Genomic DNA, 20,671 nt, shown 5'->3' on the forward strand with positions numbered 1-20,671 from the left:
CCCTGGTGCGGCAAAGGATATCAACACAATCTTGGTCATAGTTGACTTTCGCCATGATGACATGAGGTTTACCGACTTGGCTCCTCGGCTGTACACCCTTGTGAGACCGGTCGATCAGGACGTCTTTGTCTATTCTCAGTACCTCTCTTAAAAGTTTTGAGACAGCTGTCGGTGTCCTTGAGCCTGGGGTCTCTGGGACGTTTAATATTCGGATGTTGGAGCGCCTCATTCTTCCTTCCATATCAAGACATTTCTCTTGCAGATTGCCGACTTCTGTCTTGAGTTTCCCCACTTTCGTTAGCAACGAAGTCACGTCGTCTGAACATGATGAGAGCCCCTGCTCCATGTGCAACACTGTTGTTTTCATCGTCTCTTCATTTGATGTTTTCAGAATCTTCAGCCAGAGTGGTCTTCAGTTCCGACCTGAGCAGTATAGCAATGTCTGTTTTCAACGACGTGATGATTTCTGCCTTCAGGTCCGCGACATCCATTTGGTCATCAGGCTGAGGTGTCTTAGTGCTACACCTGGATGGTGAATCATTTGAGCTTGAGGCTTTGGGCCCAGTTGCGGAGGCTCCTCCGGTGAACTTGAATTTTCGCAAATTGTTGGCCATTTACACTGCAGTATCGCAATAGAAATAACTCAGAGTGATGTGTCATATTTTTTGTTGATATAAGGTGCCTAAGAAAAACTTTTAACCCGAAATTCAGCAGAGCATGTTGCTTGTGCTGCCTACTCCATCGTCTGCTCGCTAGCACCCCTCCCGGTCTCTTTCTGAGAGTGAGATCTGCAGAAATGCTTTCTTGATGTCTGCCATGTATGCAATCTCATGCAGTCTAAACTTGATCAAAACACTCATCAGATCTGGATTCAGATTGGGACCTGTTAAGAGACAGTCATTTAGTGAGGGACTTCTGTCTTCGTGGGATGAAGCTTCAAACACAACCTGCAGTCTTGTTGTCACCTTATCCTCCCTCAGTACAGCGTGGTGAGGTAAGTAATATGTCTCACTGCTTGGTGGTGATGTATGCTCCCTCGGCACATCCTCAGCCATTCATTGTTTTAAGTAGTCCTCATTGTATCTGCAGTAGAGTGTGACATCTTTTCTTAGTTTTCTTTTCAAACTCTCCAGCCTCTTTTTTGCGATGCAGTAATTGTCTTGGAGTGGAGGATGGTTTTGTCGCCATGGCAAATCCACTTGGGCGTTACCAAGTGGATCCTTGAAGATGGAGGTTTCCTTGAACCGCTGCAATGCTTCCACATCCTCTGGGCTGTCAGACTTCTCGCTTGTGATGCCCAGGGACTCAAGCTCCTCACTGAGCTGAATGTGCATGCATGTCTGCCAGTAGTAATCTGAGCCAATTAGCACAAAAAGTTCAGATTTGTCATCTCCAGCTAAGTCTGCAGCGAAGTCTCTCTCTTTTCCATCTCTTTCTGTGTATGTTCACCAGGGACTTTCATCAATGCTGTACACACCTTGGGGGTCACAACTGCCTCTATTTCAATGCTCTGCCGTTTATCCCAGATATTCTCCAAGCTGAGCTTCACTATGCTGCACTTCACCGTTGTTGGAGCAGGGGAGCCAAGTGTGTGATGGGTAAATGTCCCTTGTCTAATGACAGGTAGCTGCAGTGCCCTCACCACATTCTCATGCACAAAACTTCCCTGGCTGCCTCTATCTAGCAAGCAGCAGACCATCTTCCTGCTTGTGGGCCCTACAACCCATGCCTTGGCGGTTTGTAGCAGCACAGTGTTCTCATTATCAGGCTTGCTCTTTTCTGCTTGAGGAATTACTGAGGAAATAACAGTGTCCATGTTGGCCTGCCCTGCCCTTTGACCTGCAGAACCTTGCGATGTGTTTGGGTCCAAAACACATGTAGCACCTGCCAAGCTTCTTCAGCTTTTCTTTACGTGCTGCCACCTGGTGGTCTGGACAGTTTTCAGATTTGTGTTCAGCACTATCACAGAACAGGCAGTGTTGTGTTGTCTGGTTGGCAGTGTGTAGTGCAGCTGCTGATGTCATGCTTGGTTTTTTTAGTTTCATGTCACTGGCTGAATATGATTTGCTGTATGTTTTGTGAGCAGACTGGTTCTCTCTCTGGTTATATGATCTCATCATTTGCAAAGCTCTCTCTCGGCTCTGAACCTCTTTCTGCAGGAACCTGAGCACTCTAGGCACCTTCCACTCATCCTCACTTCCCCTCTGACGGCTATACTCAAGAGCCATGTCCTCCTGCATCAGCTGGAGCAGTATTGGGCATAACATACCTCCGTAGGTGTCTGATACCACTCCCAGTGACTCTAGGCTTCTGATTTGAATTTCACAGCTCTCATATAACTGCCTCAATGCAACTGCTCTGACATCAGACGACTCCTTCACAGGAGTGAGATTCAGCAGCTTTGACATATGGGCGTTTACAATAATAATTAAAACTACAAGCAGTGATGAACGGGCCCTCGCCCCCCCACGTACGTCGGGCTGTGGCGCTGTCGGAGGCCGTCCAGATGTGTGCTCACCCGTTGCCTGTGGAAAGGTTCCTACCTAAATGGGATCCATGTCACTGAAAACACAACAGTGACATCTTCAGTGACTTCCCGTGTCCAGTGGGTGGCGCTATAGATATGACACAGTATTGATGCAGAGACATATTTATGGCCAGCCCCTCTACATGTGTGAGCAATTTGATGCAGAGGGGCAATTGTATGTTGAAGTTATAAGGACTTCCTGTGTGATGGCGAAGGATCGAAAATGACCACACCGCCCACCAAGCACAACGCAGGCTGTTGAAGGTATAAGGATGCTACTGAGTGAATGTGAAGTCTGTTCCGTTAAATCAGTAGGACGACTTAGTTAAAGTACGAGGCTTAGAAATGGGTTCCTACAGAATGGGTACAGCCATAAGGGGTCACTGCATTGCCAGGTATATCGGAGGCAAAAGCTTTGCACAAGGTGTCATCATCAAGGTCTGGAGATGATATGTAGTGAGTGTGAAGTCTGTGGCGTTAAATCTGTAGGACAAGTTACATAAAGTATGAGGCGAAAACATGACAAAAAATGAATGGGACGAGATTCCCATTCAATCTCGCACGAGATTCGTGCTCGGGCCCTAATAATAAATAATCTTTACAGATACAATAGGTCCTCGCACGAGATTCGTGCTCGGGCCCTAATAATCCTTACAGATACAATAGGTCCTTGCACGAGATTCGTGCTCGGGGCCTAATAATCCTTACAGATACAATAGGTCCTCGCACGAGATTCGTGCTCGGGCCCTAATAAATTTTATTTGTTGGCGCCTTTCAAACACCCAAGGTCACCTTACATTATTAGAGAGATATGGGGGGGGCCTGGTTGTGGAGAGCTTTGAATGTTAGCAGAAGGAGGTTTGTATACGTTGATGGAAAGGGGGCCAGTGGAGTTGCATGAGGACTGGTGTAATATGATCCGAGGACTTGGTACGGGTGATGATTCTGGCGGCGGTGTTCTGGATGGTTTGTAGACGGTGGATGACTTTCTGTGGTAGACCGGTGAGGAGGGAGTTGCAACAATCTAGACGGGAAGTGACCAGGGCATTTATGAGGATTTCGGTGGAGTGCTGGGTAAAGGAGGGGCGGAGTCTGGAGATATTGCGGAGATGGAAAAAGGGTGTGCGTGAGATGTTATTGATGTTGGATGTGAATGAGAGGGTACTGTCCAAAATAACGGCAAGACTTTTAACTTCGGTTGAAGTGGGGACCAAACAGCCGTCGATGAGAATACTGAGGGGGTGGGATTTGGAGAGTGATGATTTGGATCCGATGAGGAGAATTTCACTTTTATTGCCATTGAGTTTGAGCTTGTTGTTTGACATCCAGTTTGTGATGGTTTGCAGGCAGTCCATAAGGGCAGTAGGTGGTGATGTAGTGTCTGGTTTGGTGGTGATGTAGATTTGGGTGTCATCAGCATAACAGTGAAAGTGGATACCAAAATGACGGAAGATATTGCCACGAGGGAGGATATAGATGATAAAGAGTAGGGGACCGAGGACAGAACCTTGTGGAACACCGTGAGGGAGTGGTGAGGGTGATGATCTGGTATTTTCTCCTTGGATAAACTGTGAACGGTCAGACAGGTAAGAATGGAACCACTGAAGAGAAATGCCAGAGACCCCAGTGCCGGCCAAACGATCTAAGAGGATGGTGTGAGATATTGTGTCGAAGGCGGCACTGAGGTCTAGGAGTATGACGATGGTGAGTAGGCCAGAATCTGCTGCTAAAAGAAGGTCATTTGTAATTTTAGTGAGAGCTGTTTCTGTACTGTGATTGGGACGAAAACCGGACTGGAAAGGCTCATAGAGGTTATTGTTTGATAGATGGTCTTGAAGTTGGCAGGCTACTGTACGTTCAATAACTTTTGAGATGAATGGGAGGTTTGAGTAGGGAGGGAACAATACCATTTGATAGGGAGGAGTGTACAATTTGTGTGATAAGTGAGGAGAGTGTGGGGAGACAGGCCTTGACCAATGTGGTACGAAGGGGATCGAGCAGACAGGTAGTAGACCTGAAAGACGTGATCAGTTGAGACAGGGACGTGCACATGATTATAGAGGGGCAGGGGCTCAAAGTCAGAAAAGGGCACTACTTTTTTTCAAGCCTTAATAACACAATATGTAGATTAATGTAAAATGAATAAACAAAGTACTTATAGAAAGCTAACTACTTAGCGGTGTATCCTGTGTAGCTGTGAGTGATATGCAATTGACATTTCTTTTGTGTCAACAAATTATTGTCAACATGAGTTTATTTACATTATCATAATACTGAGGTTTGGAAGACATGCAATTCAGGTGCAATTCTTAAAAGCAATAAAACTGGTTTATTAATCATTTATTTCATTATTATTATTTTTGTATTATTATTATTATTTTATTAGCCTACAGTAGTAGTAGCAGTAGTAGTTGTATTTGCATAAATGCAGAAGCATTCATGCAACTACAACTTCTACTAGTACTACTACTAGTGCTACTACTACTAAAGCAACCCTACAGTAAGCCAGCATATAAAATGGTACAGCATCATTACTGCCTTGTCACACACACACACACACACACACACACACACACACACACACACACACATACACACACACACACACACACACGAACGCACGCACACACACATAGCTAACATAGCCTGAGACCTATATTAGCTAGACAATAAGCTAGACCAATTTCCCGACTTCCCGAAACTGAGTCATGACGTCCGAACTGGTAGGCTAAGACTAATATGATATTTTTTCCAAGGTTGCACATTAACACAGCTTGCATAACAAAAAGAAACTCATGGGAGGGCAAGTGCAAACTAGAAATACAGGCTACACATATAAAAATGTGACAAAACCAAGAAATTACTACTGTGACTGCTGTGAATGTTAGCAGGAACAGCAATGTTTACAACAGCAAAGTCACAATATCAATCAATCAATATCTGGAAGAAGTTTAAGATTTGTGGCAAGATAAACAGCCTACACAGACAGCTGACATATTAGATTATTCTTAACTCTCATTAACAAGCAGTTATCTTAACAAGCACAAATGGGCACTTTTCTGAAATATGACTCATATTTAAGCAAGTTGAATAAGTGGAGGGCGACTTGTTAGCCCCCACAAGGAAGTTATGTTAATGGCTTTATAACTCACAAAGGTTCAAGTCGCTCCACTGTCACGTCTCATCTATGTGCGTGTTCTCGACGAGGCCGCGGCTTCTCTCTCTCTCTCTCTCTCGCCCCTCTGTGAGAGACAGAGTGGAGCCGCAGCGGACAGAGAAGCGGCTTTAGGCTCAACACACGCACAACACCGTATTACAAGGAAATGCGTACGGTAGATAAACGTGGCGTTTTTATACCGCCGTTTTTTTTTTACATCCCTATGCACAACACACAAAAAGGGCACTTTTTAATACGAGGCAAAAAGGGCAGGGGCTCAAGCACCCTTTGGGCCCTATGTGTGCACGTGCCTGAGTTGAGATATCTGTTGATTTGAGGGAAGATGGAAGGCAGACAGGGTACTGGTAGGCCGGACAGTAACATTGAGCCAAGGAGTGTTTGACTGAGAAGACAGGCAGGGGGTGAGATGGTGATGTATGGAGTAAACTTTGTGATTGATGAAGTCCAAGAATTGCTGACACTGAAGGGCTGATGTGAAGCGGGTGGCAGTTTCTTTGGGCTTGAGTAGTTTATTTACTGTGGAGAAGAGAATCCTGGTATTGTTTCCGTCACGGTGGATGATGTTGGAGTAGAATGCAGATTTGGCAGCATTTAAGCAGTCTTGTAAGAGGTGATGTGGTCCAAGTACATTTGAGAGTGAACAGTGAGTCCGGTTTTCTTGGCAAGGTGCTCAAGGCGGCGACCATGTGTTTTTAGCTGGCGGAGTTCTGAGGTGAACCATGGAGCAGTCCTAGAAAAAGTCACTGTGCGGGTTTTTGATGGAGCTGGAGTGTCCAGTGCAGTAAGTAGTGTGCTGTTGTAATGGTCGACAAGTTCAGTAACAGAGAAAAGGTGTGGATGAGAAATTGTCATAGAAATTAGACTGTTAAGTTCTGTGATGTTGATGTTCTTAATATTACGAAAGGACATGATACGGTCTTGGCGGGATTTGCAGACAGGAAGGTTGACATCAAAAGTTAAAAATTTGTGGTCTGACAATGGAAGTTCTGTGCCGGAAAGATGAAATGAGACAACACCAGAGCAGCAGATCAGGTCTAAAATATGGCCCTTATTGTGTGTTGGAAATGTGACATACCGAGTAAGGTCAAAACTATCCAGTGTGGAGATAAAGTCTATGGAGAAAATGTAATTGGGATTGTCAACATGAATATTAAAATCCCCAGTTAAAATGATATTTGGAGTGATGGCACATAGATCTGCTAAAATAGATGAGAGTTCAGTGATGAAGGTGGAAGAGGGCTTAGGTGGACGATAGAGAGACACAATAATGGTGGGTACAGGTCCCTTTAACTGCACAGCCAGCACTTCAAATGATGGTGAATCTTTCACAGGAATTGGGACTATTTTTAAACTCTCGCGATAGATCAGGGCGAGGCCACCGCCTTTATCGGAAGTGCGTGGTTTGGCAACATAAACAAACCCATGCGGCAGAGACTGATTTAAATGAAAACAGTCATTAGGTTGCTGCCAGGTTTTAGTAAGACAGACAATGTCCAAGTTAGAGTCTGCAATAAAAAATGGAGAGAAACGTTGCTTTGTTCGTGAGAGACCTGATATTGAAGGGGGAGAGCTTGAGAGTGACGTTGGAAAGTTTCTGAGTCCGCAACACAGGGATTAACACAGAGTGGTCAACCGACCTCCTAACTCGGTTTGGCTCGCATGATCTCAGTGTCCAGAAGGAGCGAATGGCGCAGCTGCTGTCATCACCAGAACGGGGAGTGATTGTTTGGTGATTTGCTTTGAGTGTGGGAGAAAGAGGAAAGGAGAGAGCGGATGGACAGGTGTGCACATTGGAAAATAGTCAATCACGTGCATAACATACAGCATGCCGGAGTTTGGCAGCGAGCATGTGGCATCCCAACATGCTCAGATGTAGACCGTCTCGCCCAAAGATGGATGGGAGCTTTCCTTCCAAATCTGCTTTGAAGTACAGTACAGACCAAAAGTTTGGACACACCTTCTCATTCAAAGAGTTTTCTTTATTTTCATGACTATGAAAATTGTAGATTCACACTGAAGGCATCAAAACTATGAATTAACACGTGGAATTATATACTTAACAAAACAGTGTGAAACAACTGAAAATATGTCTTATATTCTAGGTTCTTCAAAGTAGCCACCTTTTGCTTTGATTACTGCTTCGCACACTCTTGGCATTCTCTTGATGAGCTTCAAGAGGTAGTCACCTGAAATGGTCTTCCAACAGTCTTGAAGGAGTTCCCAGAGATGCTTAGCACTTGTTGGCCCTTTTGCCTTCACTCTGCGGTCCAGCTCACCCCAAACCATCTCGATTGGGTTCAGGTCCGGTGACTGTGGAGGCCAGGTCATCTGGCGCAGCACCCCATCACTCTCCTTCTTGGTCAAATAGCCCTTACACAGCCTGGAGGTGTGTTTGGGGTCATTGTCCTGTTGAAAAATAAATGATGGTCCAACTAAACGCAAACCGGATGGAATAGCATGCCGCTGCAAGATGCTGTGGTAGCCATGCTGGTTCAGTATGCCTTCAATTTTGAATAAATCCCCAACAGTGTCACCAGCAAAGCACCCCCACACCATCACACCTCCTCCTCCATGCTTCACGGTGGGAACCAGGCATGTAGAGTCCATCCGTTCACCTTTTCTGCGTCGCACAAAGACACGGTGGTTGGAACCAAAGATCTCAAATTTGGACTCATCAGACCAAAGCACAGATTTCCACTGGTCTAATGTCCATTCCTTGTGTTCTTTAGCCCAAACAAGTCTCTTCTGCTTGTTGCCTGTCCTTAGCAGTGGTTTCCTAGCAGCTATTCTACCATGAAGGCCTGATTCACACAGTCTCCTCTTAACAGTTGTTCTAGAGATGTGTCTGCTGCTAGAACTCTGTGTGGCATTGACCTGGTCGCTAATCTGAGCTGCTGTTAACCTGCGTTTTCTGAGGCTGGTGACTCGGATGAACTTATCCTCAGCAGCAGAGGTGACTCTTGGTCTTCCTTTCCTGGGGCGGTCCTCACGTGAGCCAGTTTCTTTGTAGCGCTTGATGGTTTTTGCGACTGCACTTGGGGACACTTTCAAAGTTTTCCCAATTTTTCGGACTGACTGACCTTCATTTCTTAAAGTAATGATGGCCACTCGTTTTTCTTTACTTAGCTGCTTTTTTCTTGCCATAATACAAATTCTAACAGTCTATTCAGTAGGACTATCAGCTGTGTATCCACCTGACTTCTGCACAACACAACTGATTTATAAGGCAAGAAATCCCACTTATTAAACCTGACAGGGCACACCTGTGAAGTGAAAACCATTTCAGGTGACTACCTCTTGAAGCTCATCAAGAGAATGCAGAGTGTGTGCAAAGCAGTAATCAGAGCAAAAGGTGGCTACTTTGAAGAAACTAGAATATAAGGCGTATTTTCAGTTGTTTTACACTTTTTTGTTAAGTACATATTTCCACGTGTTAATTCATAGTTTTGATGCCTTCAGTGTGAATCTACAATGTCAATAGTCATGAAAAGAAAGGAAACTCATTGAATGAGGTGTGTCCAAACTTTTGGTCTGTACTGTATATCAACTGCAGCATCATAGTTACTGTCTGTCAGTGTGAGTCCTGCTATTGCCTTTGCAGCCATTCCAGTGAGGTAAGTTTTCAGGTAGGTAAACTTATCTCTTTTGCAAAGGGCATCATTGCTATGAATGGCAGTCTCATACTGGCTCCAAAATTCCTGCCATAAACTTCCATCTCTGTTGAATTTATCGATCATCAGCTTTTGCAGTCTCACAGTCAGGTTATTGTACCGAGAGCTGGCGGAGCTTCCGCTAACATCACTTAGCTGAGCAGGCCGTTACTCGTCGTTACTCACAGTCTCATGTGCTCTGATCACTTAGTGGGCTCGCGCCTTCTTACCGATGATGCGGTCTCTGTAATCCTCTGCGAGCTTGGTCTCCGCCTCGACATCTTCCAGTGAAGTGTGTTCCTCCACTACTCGGTAAAGCTCACGCAAGCTGTCCTCCTTTGCTGATAATACGGCCAACATCTCTCGCACACGGCCAACGTTCGGGTCTTCCTTTAATAGTTCAGCATCAATCTGATTCAGCAGTCTCGTGGTGGAACTCTGTGTTGTCCGGCGCTTTCTTTTTAACCTTTCAGTAAGTTGTTCCCCACCGTCTAGTCGCCCCTCGTTGTCTCCGTCTTCATCAGCCATTATCTCCTTCTTCACGGATTTCAGCACCAAAAAATGTAGCAGAATCAGCTTATAACTAAAAATGACGAAGCAAGACTGTTAATTCCAATCAGACGTCCTTTAGTGAGTAAAGAAGGGGCAAAGAAAAACATACATATAGCATGTGCTAACTAAACGAGAGGTACAGCATAGCTTCCTGCCACAAAACTGACGTCATCACATCACGTTCACCTTTTGCTCCAAGAGCATCCTGGGTAATGAAGTCCGTTTTTAATGTAACTCCAAATGAAATGAAATGAAATACAGTTCTCCTTTTAACTACATATTTAACATATTAACAGTTTTTATGAATATGAATGTTAACTTATATTTTAACTTATTAATTCTTACAAATAATATGTTCTTTCAAATAAGTTCTCAACAATTATAATGATTTTCAGCAGTGACTGTCTAAGAAAAAGCCTCCTCTAAATTGTTCTCATGTACAGATGTTAATAGAGACAGGGCCGTCATACCAGTGAAAAGCTCAGTGTGACGGTACAGAGTAGTCAGCTCAGACTTAAACTTTTCCTTGGTTCCTACAGGCCACAGTTTCACAGCACAGTCAAGCTCAGTTGTCGGGAATGATAGGACAAACTGTCGGAAGAGCGAGCTGCCAACCAGCTTTGTAGCGATCAGGTGATCACTCTTTGAAAGCCTCTGTTCAACCTGAAAGATGACTGTGGCGCATGCCTCCTCCGTTACTGGTGCGGTGTTGGTTACCCGTCGGCCTGGCTCGTCTGCTTCATCATGAGCGGCTAATGCATCAGTTTGCCGAGTTCTGTACATTCTCCTTGAAATGGGTGAGGGCACAGCTAACCCCAGGTGCATCCATGCAGCGTTTTTGCAAAGTGTTGTACAAAACGTCCACTTCTGGCATGAGCAATGAAAAAAACGTTTTGGGGCGCCAGGGAAAAACATGGCAAAAGCAGTTAAATCTGAAAAAAAGTCCATGTTGAATCTGCAGTTCGAGTAATAACAATATCCCTTGGCTGGTGGGCACCCAGGCACTTATTTCCAACTTCTCCTGCAAATTCAGGGTTTCAAACCTGTGCTCCAGCATGAAATCCACTTCATTCATTTTCGCAAGTTAGCTAGCTTTACAGTCTTCCCGCTTCTTGCCGACTAGCTAAAGTTTACACCTCGTGTCAGTGGCGCCAGACTTCACAAACGGCCAGCCAATCATCCTTTCCACTCTGAAATATTAGCCAATCAAGTCTGAAATATCAAATCACGCTGTAGTGGGGCTTCAGGCTGTAAGCCCCAGTTGTCATCAAATTTTTGTGATTTACAGTGTAATGTATACACAAACACCCTGAGCATGTGTATTACTGTTTTTTCCACATACAATACACAATGCTCTGTGAGAGAGGTGTCGGCCCCACATTTACTCCATGGCAACCGTAGTTCTACTGTGGACACAAACTGGGTGAACCAGTATGGAGTTATTTTTGTGTCTTTATTATGCAATCAAACAGAATAGATTTGAGAACAAAACTATTGACACTGCAATTAAAAAAAGTAAGTCAGTAAAATAAATTTGCGATTAAAAATATATTAATGCAAATCAAAAAATTTTGCTTGCTGTTGAGCTGCATCTTGTGGGCGGGACCCAGGCTGAAAGATGTAAGACACGTCTCTATTGGCCAGGGTCATAGTGGAGCATCGATGTATAGACACGTAATCAATGCGCAGGTATGTTTACACATAACTTCCGTTTTAGTAATAGCAGGATTTTATGTTTGATCTGGTGCATGTAGATTGATTTTGTTTAATGATCTGTGATATTGTCATGGGTTAGAAACATATTATTTTGTCAGCCTGTAGCCAGGGAGTTAACTCTAGCTAATGTTTATCAGAAGTTAACATTGATTTTTACTCGTCGGCAGGACAAGCATGAACTCTAAATACTAAGGTTGATTCATTGAGTCTGACCCACCAAAAAAGACAATATTAACAGGTGCAAAGGCTGTGACTATAACAAAGTCAGTTGATGCAGGTGTAAATTCCAATTATAAACATTCACACTGAAGACAAAAGCAGATATTAGTGGGTGGTAGTGGGTTTTTTGTCCAATGTGAAAGGGCTAATGCTGTCTCCTGTGGTGAAATCTGCAGGACGGTGGAAGCAAAGTTGGTTGAACAGGTTGGTGCTGTTGGGACCTCACCACATGGAGGACAGTAGAGAGGCCTGCATGTAAAACCAATAACCTGACATGCAGCCTTCATGCACCTGATTGTGAGATTTACCCAAACTGAAATTCTTATCTCCCATTGGCTGAGACGTACCTAAATGCACCTCAGTTCCGGTGGAACGGCCATGATGTCACGAGATCTTAAGTGCAGCTGCTCTCCCGCTACTCACTGCGTTTCTCATCATAACACATTGCTGCAGGGACCTCCTGCTTTCTTCTGTGCAACAATTGCTAAAAGGGAGCACCCAAACACTTGGACTTCAACCCACCCTAGGCCACAGTCTTCAACCTTGCAGGACGAGCAACTGACTGTTTTTGTGTTTACTAAACATGTTCCAGATCCAGAGGAGACGCTGTGCAACGCAGCATCTAATCTCTGTAGAAGTAAGGAATTTTCCTCAGGAAGAAACAGACCGCTGCTGAGCTTGCTCCGCTACAGTGCTGAGAACAGCCACCGTCAGCCCACTGATAGGACGCTACAGCGGCAACGCCATTCATCCACGCGGAGGGAATGAGATGGATTAATGAGGTGGACAGACACACGCTAATCAACCACTGCAACATCAAAGATAGAGTCTTCATTGGTGTCTTAGCAGATATTGATAACATGTATTGAAAGCTTTAAGCTGCATTTGTGAGTTTTGTGGGCCATTGAGTCCTGTAAACAGGACACTCTGGACGCTGTGGTGGAGAGGAGGACACTGAAAAAACTGTTATCGATCATAGATAATCCTCTCCACCCTCTCCATCTCACACCTGTCAGACAGTGGAGCACCTTCTCCAAAAGGCTGCTTCAGCTTCGCTGTCATAACAACGGATACAGGAAATCTTTCCTGCCACAAGCCATCACTTCATACAATAACTCTCTCACCTCTGCCTGACAGAGAGATCTCTGATCTCTCTACTGTTTTTACTCTGTTTATAACATGTTTACATCTGCACATTTTAGGTTCTTTTAAGTCTATTTATCTATTTATATTACCTGTGGTTCTATTATTGCACACTCATATGTACATTTTGGTTCTCTTATTGCACATTCATAAGTATGCGTTGGTTCTGTTATTGCACATTCATAGGACTTGTTTATTTCTTGTATAGTTGTATAAAGTATTATTTTTTATAGTATAGTTTGCACTGTGTATATACATTGTATATATCTTGCTTTCTATTTATGTTACGTACAGACCCACTGCTGCTGTGAAAAAATAATTCCCCAGTCTGGGATCAATAAAGTAATAAGTAATGAAGTTATCTCTTTGTCCTTCCCTCTTTCTCCTCTCTAAGAACCCACATGTACACACACACACCTACGCACATCCATACACACCCTCAGGTGAACAGATTGTTTGGAGTTAACTTCGCCTCCAAGCCATCGTTCACTCAGCCGCATGTGGTAACATACACACCTCACTCTGAACCACAGAGTTTAGCTCTGTCCAAAACCACACTGTGATTAAAGGCACCATGGTCTCATTTAAGTCTTGCGGTCACTTGCTGACGAGCCCCTGCTGTGACGTACCCACTGATATGCCATGTCCGGCAGCTTGAGCTTTCACTTGATGTGATCTCCACGAGTTCACGCCATTTGACCTCTTTCTCCCCTTCTCTCTGTCACGCATGCACTCAGACACACACACGACACATGCTTGTTTTGCTTGATGCTTGAGTATACCGGAATGTTTAGTTGCTGTAACTGTGCTTGAACAATAGATGTTTATGGATTGAAGTGTTATTGATTATTGATAATTTTTTGTAATGATAAATAAACTACGGAGCAGTTGTCTGTGATTACTTGTGCATATGTTTTGTGGCGAGCAAGTCCGTCTGGGTGTGGGTTCACTCATTTGTCGGCTCTGACATGATTCAAGTTTTTAATTTTCAATTTTTGTTAAGTTTAAAATTACCATCAAATATTTATGATTACTTTTTTAAATGTAAATATTTAAAAGCGTAGTACAGTATGTAAAAATTCTGCATTAAAATGACTAAAAATACCCCGACCTCTGATATATATTTTGTTGAGTTGTGTATTTATCCCAAGTTTTTCCAATAATGTTCAAACCACAATATTCAACAAGTTTACTCAAGCTAATGGTGCGTTTTAATTTGGTCGCAGCCACTACTTCCAGGATGGGGAAGTCAGCAAAGGAGACTAAATTTAAGGGGAATAAAACTTTACCTTTAAACATTGCCATGCTATCACCAGCATGTCTCCTTAGCAACCCCAGGAAACATTACGCTGGACCATGTGTATACCAAGAGACGGGATGCATACAGAGCGGTACCCTGCCCCCACCTGGGCTTTTCTGACCACATCTCCATCCTGCTGGTTCCTGCTCATCTTCCTGTGCTCAAAGACAACAAGCCCACACAGAAGACCGCCACTGTGTGGCCCAGTGGAGCTGTCTCTATGATCCAGGATTGTTTTGAGTGCACCGACTGTCATTCAAGGTAATCAAAGAAGCAGCAAATGGTGAGGACAGGGTGGACCTGGAGGAATATGTGTCATCTGTTTGTGGATACATCTGCCTCAATCAGAAACCCTGGCTGTATGGAGACATGCGGTCTCTTCTGAAGGCATGGGACTCAGCCTTCAGGTCCGGAGATGCAGTTGCACTGTGAGCAGCGAGGAGGGAACTGGAGGCTGGCATCGAAAGGGCGATGGCTATTCATGCCCTCAGGATACAGGGTCATTTTTCAACCAACGATCCCTGGAGCATGTGGAAGGGCACAAAGAGCATCACGGACTACAAAGGGAGGGGTGCTGAATACACTTGGTACCCATCTCTTACTGATGCTCTGAGCACCTTCTATGCCCGCTTCCAGTCATTCAACTCCTCCTACAACACCAGGCTCGCACACCGACCAGGTGAGCTGTCCTTCAGTGTGTCTGCTGTGGATGTGAGGGGGACGCTGCGGAGGATCAACCCCCGCAAAGCAGCAGGCCTGGACAACATCCTGGCACGCGTTCTGAGGGCCTGTGCTCAGGAGCTCACAGGAGATCATTGGAGATCTTTAACATCTCACTCTCCCAAGCTGTGGTGCATGTTTGTCTCAAAATGCCCATTATTATTCCGGTGCCCAAAAACTCAGCTGTGAAAAGCATGAATGACTATCACCCGGTGGCCCTCACCCCAGTGGTCATGAAATGCTTTGAATGCCTGTTTTTGGCCCACAAAGGACACTATCAACATCAATGTGGACCCTCATCAGTATGCTTATAGGAAGCGCCAGTGTCAGCTGTCATCCACTCTGCTCTCACCCACCTGGAGAGCAGGGATTCCGATGTTGGGCTGCTCTTCCTAGACTTAAAGGGGACATATTATGCTCATTTCTGCTTGTTGACATGGGTCCTTGATGTCTAAATGGAATGACAGTAACATGCTTTGGTCGAAAAAACCAAAGGATTGAGCACAGCAGGGTTGTTTACACACCAGTTTCACAGCCCTGCTCTCAGCGGCCGGATTCAGTGACTTTTTTTCATTATGTTAATGAGCTACTGCGTGCGCCGCCCACTTCTTCCTGCCGACCGGAAGACGTGAGGAAGGCATCGCGGGACCATGGCAACGAGCGACACACAGCAACTTTCAATAAAGTTGAGGAAAAAAAAACAAGGAGCAATACACAACGCGACGCAGCTTTTCGGTGTCCGTGCCTGCATATAACTGATAGTAGCACAGCAGACATGTAGCAGGTAGCCCCTGTCTCCGGCTCCAAAACAAAGTAGTGATTGCTTTACTGCAGATAACGTTTTGATACTCTCAGGTCTGGTCTCTCATGCCAGCAGCTAACGCTACAGGCTGTAGCAATAGCTGTACCGTTAGCTGTAGCCTACAGCTCGTCGCTCTGATAGCTGTAGCCTACAGCTAACGCTACAGCTAACGCTACGGCTAACGCTACACACATATTACATGTATACCAACACACAGAAAAACGGTCAGAGGACAGTCTCCCAGAGCCATGACATCTGCCAAACTACAGCAGCTCCTCGGGCTGTCACACAGTCAGCAGTGCATTCAGACAATACACTCTTCCAGAAGTTTGCTTACACACTGTCCTTTAGCACAACATGCTAATGAATGAACGTAGCTCACTGGCCGAGAATAACAGAGACCAGTTCATACCGTTTCCTCTGCGTGTTCACCGCGGAACAGCAGCGAAACATCCGCGAACAACTGACACACACAACTGAGCGATCTCACACCGTCTCCTGTTTGTTCACCGCGGAGCAGCAGCTCACTGTCCGCGAACAACTGAGACATTTCACCCGTCTCCTCCCCATGTTCATGGCCGAGCAGTGGTTCACCGGCCGGTTAGAAGCGATAACATCTCAATATCCTAATTCATTTTCTCAATTCACCTTCATGTTTTAAAAGAGTGCTGATATGACACATTAACGCTTCGTATCATTAACATTATCGTGAATCCTACGGTCAGTAAGCCCAACGTTGATAACGTCACATGTAATGTTGGTTCAGCCTCATATTTACATCCACGGTTAGCATTAGCTCATGTGCTAAACGGCCAAAGTAACACAAACTACACTGTTTTTTAAATACTTACAGTTCCATCATTGACAGCGGGTATGGATCCATCTTTTAAGGGACAATCTCGTTGCCAGTCCAGCGTTGTACTGACCCTGGTTGTTGAAACAGTCCGGGGTGAAGTGACTGGCACAGACCGTAAAACTTCTGCTCACTGAAGCTGGGACCCTGATAAATAAAAAGTAGCCTCTTCGCTCTGATATCCTCTTTGGTAGGGAGGCGATGTAGCGAAACAGGAGGATCCGTGCATCCGACGACAGAGCAGCAGTGCTTGGCTTTCGGGTCGTACATGGTAGCGGTCAGGCTGTCGCGTACTAGTTAGCGAGGGGAAAAAAATGGCGGATCCTCGTTCAGGTAGCTGGCGTAATGTGGGAGGAGATACGCAAAGAGTATGCAAAAGACCGGATTGTGACGTCACAATCCGGTCGAAATCCAAACGGCTCATTTAGAGACTCGATTCCTGACTCTGCCAGGTACAAAATATTGACTTAGTTGTCAAAACTCATGCTTAGGGGGTGGGGAGGCACTCCGGATACGCAACTATACATACTAAAGCAAGGAAAAAGTCAGTTTTGCATAATATGTCCCCTTTAAATACTGCTTTTAATACTATCATCCCGCAAACTCTAGTCAACAAATTGCTGCTCCTGGGACTAAAACCATCTCTCTGCAACTGGGTCCTGGACTTCCTGACAAACAGGCCATAGTCTGTTAAGATCCAGGGCATCTCATCTCCCACCATCAAACTCAACATCAGATCCCCACAGGGATGTGTCCTGAGCCCCCTGCTGTACACACTCCTCACATATGATTGCTCTGCGAGGCACCTGGGCAATCAAATAGTTAAGTTTGCGGATGACAAGACTGTAGTTGGACTGATCTCCAACAACGACAAGTCTGTGTACAGGCAGGAGGTGGATGAACTTGTGGATTGGTGCAGAGCAAACAATCTCTGCATCAATGTGGGGAAGACTAAGGAGATGGTTGTGGACTTTAGGAAGAGAGGCAACACACACACACACACACACACACCTGACCTCTTTTTACCGGTGCATGGTGAAGAGCATACTGACAGCCTCCATCACTGTTTGGAATGGGAACTGCTCTGTGGCTGACAGGAAGGCACTGCAATGAGCACTTAAATCTGCTTGAAAAGTAACCAACAGCAGCCTCCCTTCCTTTGAGGACATTTATGTCAGCAGGTGCAGAAGCAGAGCCTCATGTATCATGAAGGTCCCCACCCACCCAGCACACAACCTGTTCACTTCCCTCCCCTCAGGCAGAAGGCTGCGCAGCTTCAAAACAAGAACAACAAGGCTAAATTGCAGCTTCTTCCCAGAAGCTGTGAGGCTTATGAACTCCCTGACTCAAAGTCTGTCCTACATGCTGCTTGGTTTTTAACTATGTGTTTTATTTATTATAGGTTTAAGGAAAATGATTTATTATAAGGTCTACTTTAGTTATTGCAGTGTTATTAATTCCGTATGCTGCTGGACCTGGGTAACGGATTTTGTTCCTCCATGGTTTCAAGATGTTGAATGACAATAATCTGAATCTGAATCTGTGAACATTTGTGCCTGAGTCACATCAGATAGATTTTCATCAGCAGTGGTGGTTGTTTGATGGTGTATACATCAACAGTTTGAGTTTGACGGCAGAACCAGTTGTGTTTATTTGCGTTCCTCATGCAGTGTTTACCTGCCCCAAACAGTCAGTTTACTTTACTGTACACTAGCTGTAAGCTAACGTTAGCAAGCAACAGCACACTCCAAGTTTGTGCATCTCTGTGGTTAAATTCAGGAGGTCCTGGTGAATTGAGTAGTCACCAGAGACTCAGCTTCTCTCTCTTCTTTTCCCCTCTCCTCTCTAATGATGTCCATTAGGTTAATTTCCCCTGAGTGAAGAAAATCCACTTTTTAACCCCAAAAGTTTCAAGGCAGTCTCTGAGCTTTCCTCCCGAATGTAAACAGTTCCAGATCAGAGCAGAATCCGAAGTGACTGCAGGTGTTCATTCTCCAGAGGGTCTGGCTCTAATCCAGAATCTTAAGCCAGCTCTAAGCAGCTGAGCAGCAGCTCTTGTCTCCCACTTCATGCACATTAGCACATTAAATTATATATATAGGCATGTTCCCCCAACTTTAAGCAAGGAAAATAAACCAAATTCATGTTTGACAAACAGAATGTATTACAGTTCCCTATGACAATTAACTATTTTCACCACATAAGGGTAATCAGTTCAGTTAAGCCTGATGTTCAAACACACTCCTCTCTTGTGAATTTACCAGCAATTATAGCAAAACTTCTGAGTAAGTGGAGACAACACTTTTTCATAGGTTACTAACAGTCCAGACCCAGACGCCGTCCTATACGGACCTGGACCTATAGTCAATAAATGATTATTGATTAAAAATTATTAAAAGTATTGTACATTTTGACTGGGAGCTTCTATTTTGACCGGCGCAGCTTTTTTAGACTTTACGGTACTGGTTTAGCGGATGAGGAAATCAACTGACCAATTGCATGCGAGTTAAGCCATCACACGTGATGCTACTCAGCCAATCAAATCTGTGGATTCCCGGCAATAAACATTGCGACTCTGAATAGACAGATGAAAGAGGTGAGAAGCGAGTGACAGATGGAAAGACGAGTGAGCGATACAGGGAGAGAAGACAGAGAGACGAGTGAGCCGGAGACAACAGAGAAAAATAACCACACATGGCGCTCTGTAAGAAGAGAAAAGTGGACAGCGAAAACAGGGCTTTCAACCCAGAATGGACAGACTCATTCATTCTCCACAATGAACATTTTTAAAACTAAATATCGTTCCAGGCTCACCAATGAGCACCTGCACATGTGTGATTTAAAATCCTGGCAGGACAAGCTAGAGCTCAATGAAAGAGAAACTGTAAAACGGTTCAATTGTTAAGATGTGTTGAGATCTATCTGTTGTAAAATTGGTTGAGACTGTTAAGATGTGAAACATTAAGAAAGAAAAAGGGAAACTCAAGCTGCTGCTACACTTTATTTTATTTTTCAAAAATGAAGTACTTTATTTAAGATGCACAATAGCTTTAAAAAGCTATTTTATTTATTTTCACTATTTTATTTTTAAATGCAGCCCTTTTTTCCTTAAAGAGAGAAGAAAATAATACAAATCTATAGTTTTATATATATATATATATATATATATATATATATATATATATCTGTATAATTAAATGTTAAGTGACAGTAAATATTGTCGAAATGTTTTTGAATTGTTCTTTCTTTATTTGATTTGACAGTCAGTTGTTGATTACACGCAGACGTTGATACAACTATTAGGCTACTTCAATATATATCACACTAAATCATAATGCAAGTTAGACATTATGATGTTCCAGACCTTTGCTTGAGGAAATTTTCTCTAACTGGACCTATTTGAATTTTAGTTGATACCCCTGACATAGACCCTTGAATATAAAAAGACTCACTGAGAAACCAGTTGACCGGTTCAATATGTCAGGGATGTTGACGTGCGATCCAGCAGCCAATGAAGTATCTACATTTCTATATCTATGGTGGGATCCATAATAACACCTCACAGATTGTGATTTGCAATGTTTTGTCATGGGTGTGCTACCTTCAGGATGCCAGGTCCAGCTACAGGAGGATTCTTACTGATTCTGCCAGGAAACTCAATGCTCAGGGTTCCCAGCTCGGTGCCTGCATTGAGAAAGCAAGGCCCTACTATGAAGCCCGCAGACTGGCCAAAGAGGTATGTGTAGTCACTGCACATGACTCTTTAGTGTGTGTTCATGAACAAGTATGAGAAAAATACACTCAGTCGGCAGGTTAATAGGTCCAACTAGTCAAAATTCAGTGTGCGAGTTTGTAGCTCGACAATCTCCCACTTTATCTTAAGGTTAATAAAGTATATCTATTTATACATTTTCATGTCAGTTATCTATGATGTTATGACTATTTAAAATTACTCTCAGCAAGAGTCTGTGCTGGTGCTCGGTGTAGGATTTTTATACCTAACTTAATGTC

General features: G+C 44.2%; 1 protein-coding gene across 1 annotated transcript in view; it reads left to right on the forward strand.

The window, feature by feature from the left end:
- The window catches only part of sh3bp5lb (SH3-binding domain protein 5-like, b), a 59,504-nt gene that overhangs the window by 22,790 nt on the left and 16,043 nt on the right, over nucleotides 1-20,671 (forward strand). Inside the window, exon 3 of the mRNA XM_084379688.1 lies at nucleotides 20,268-20,396. Coding sequence (XP_084235814.1) covers nucleotides 20,268-20,396 — 129 coding nt within the window. The remainder of the gene's footprint in view (nucleotides 1-20,267; nucleotides 20,397-20,671) is intronic.

The sequence above is a fragment of the Pagrus pagrus genome, assembly GCF_965226575.1.
Source record: "Pagrus pagrus genome assembly, chromosome: 17".
NCBI classification, from domain to species: Eukaryota; Metazoa; Chordata; class Actinopteri; order Spariformes; family Sparidae; genus Pagrus; species Pagrus pagrus.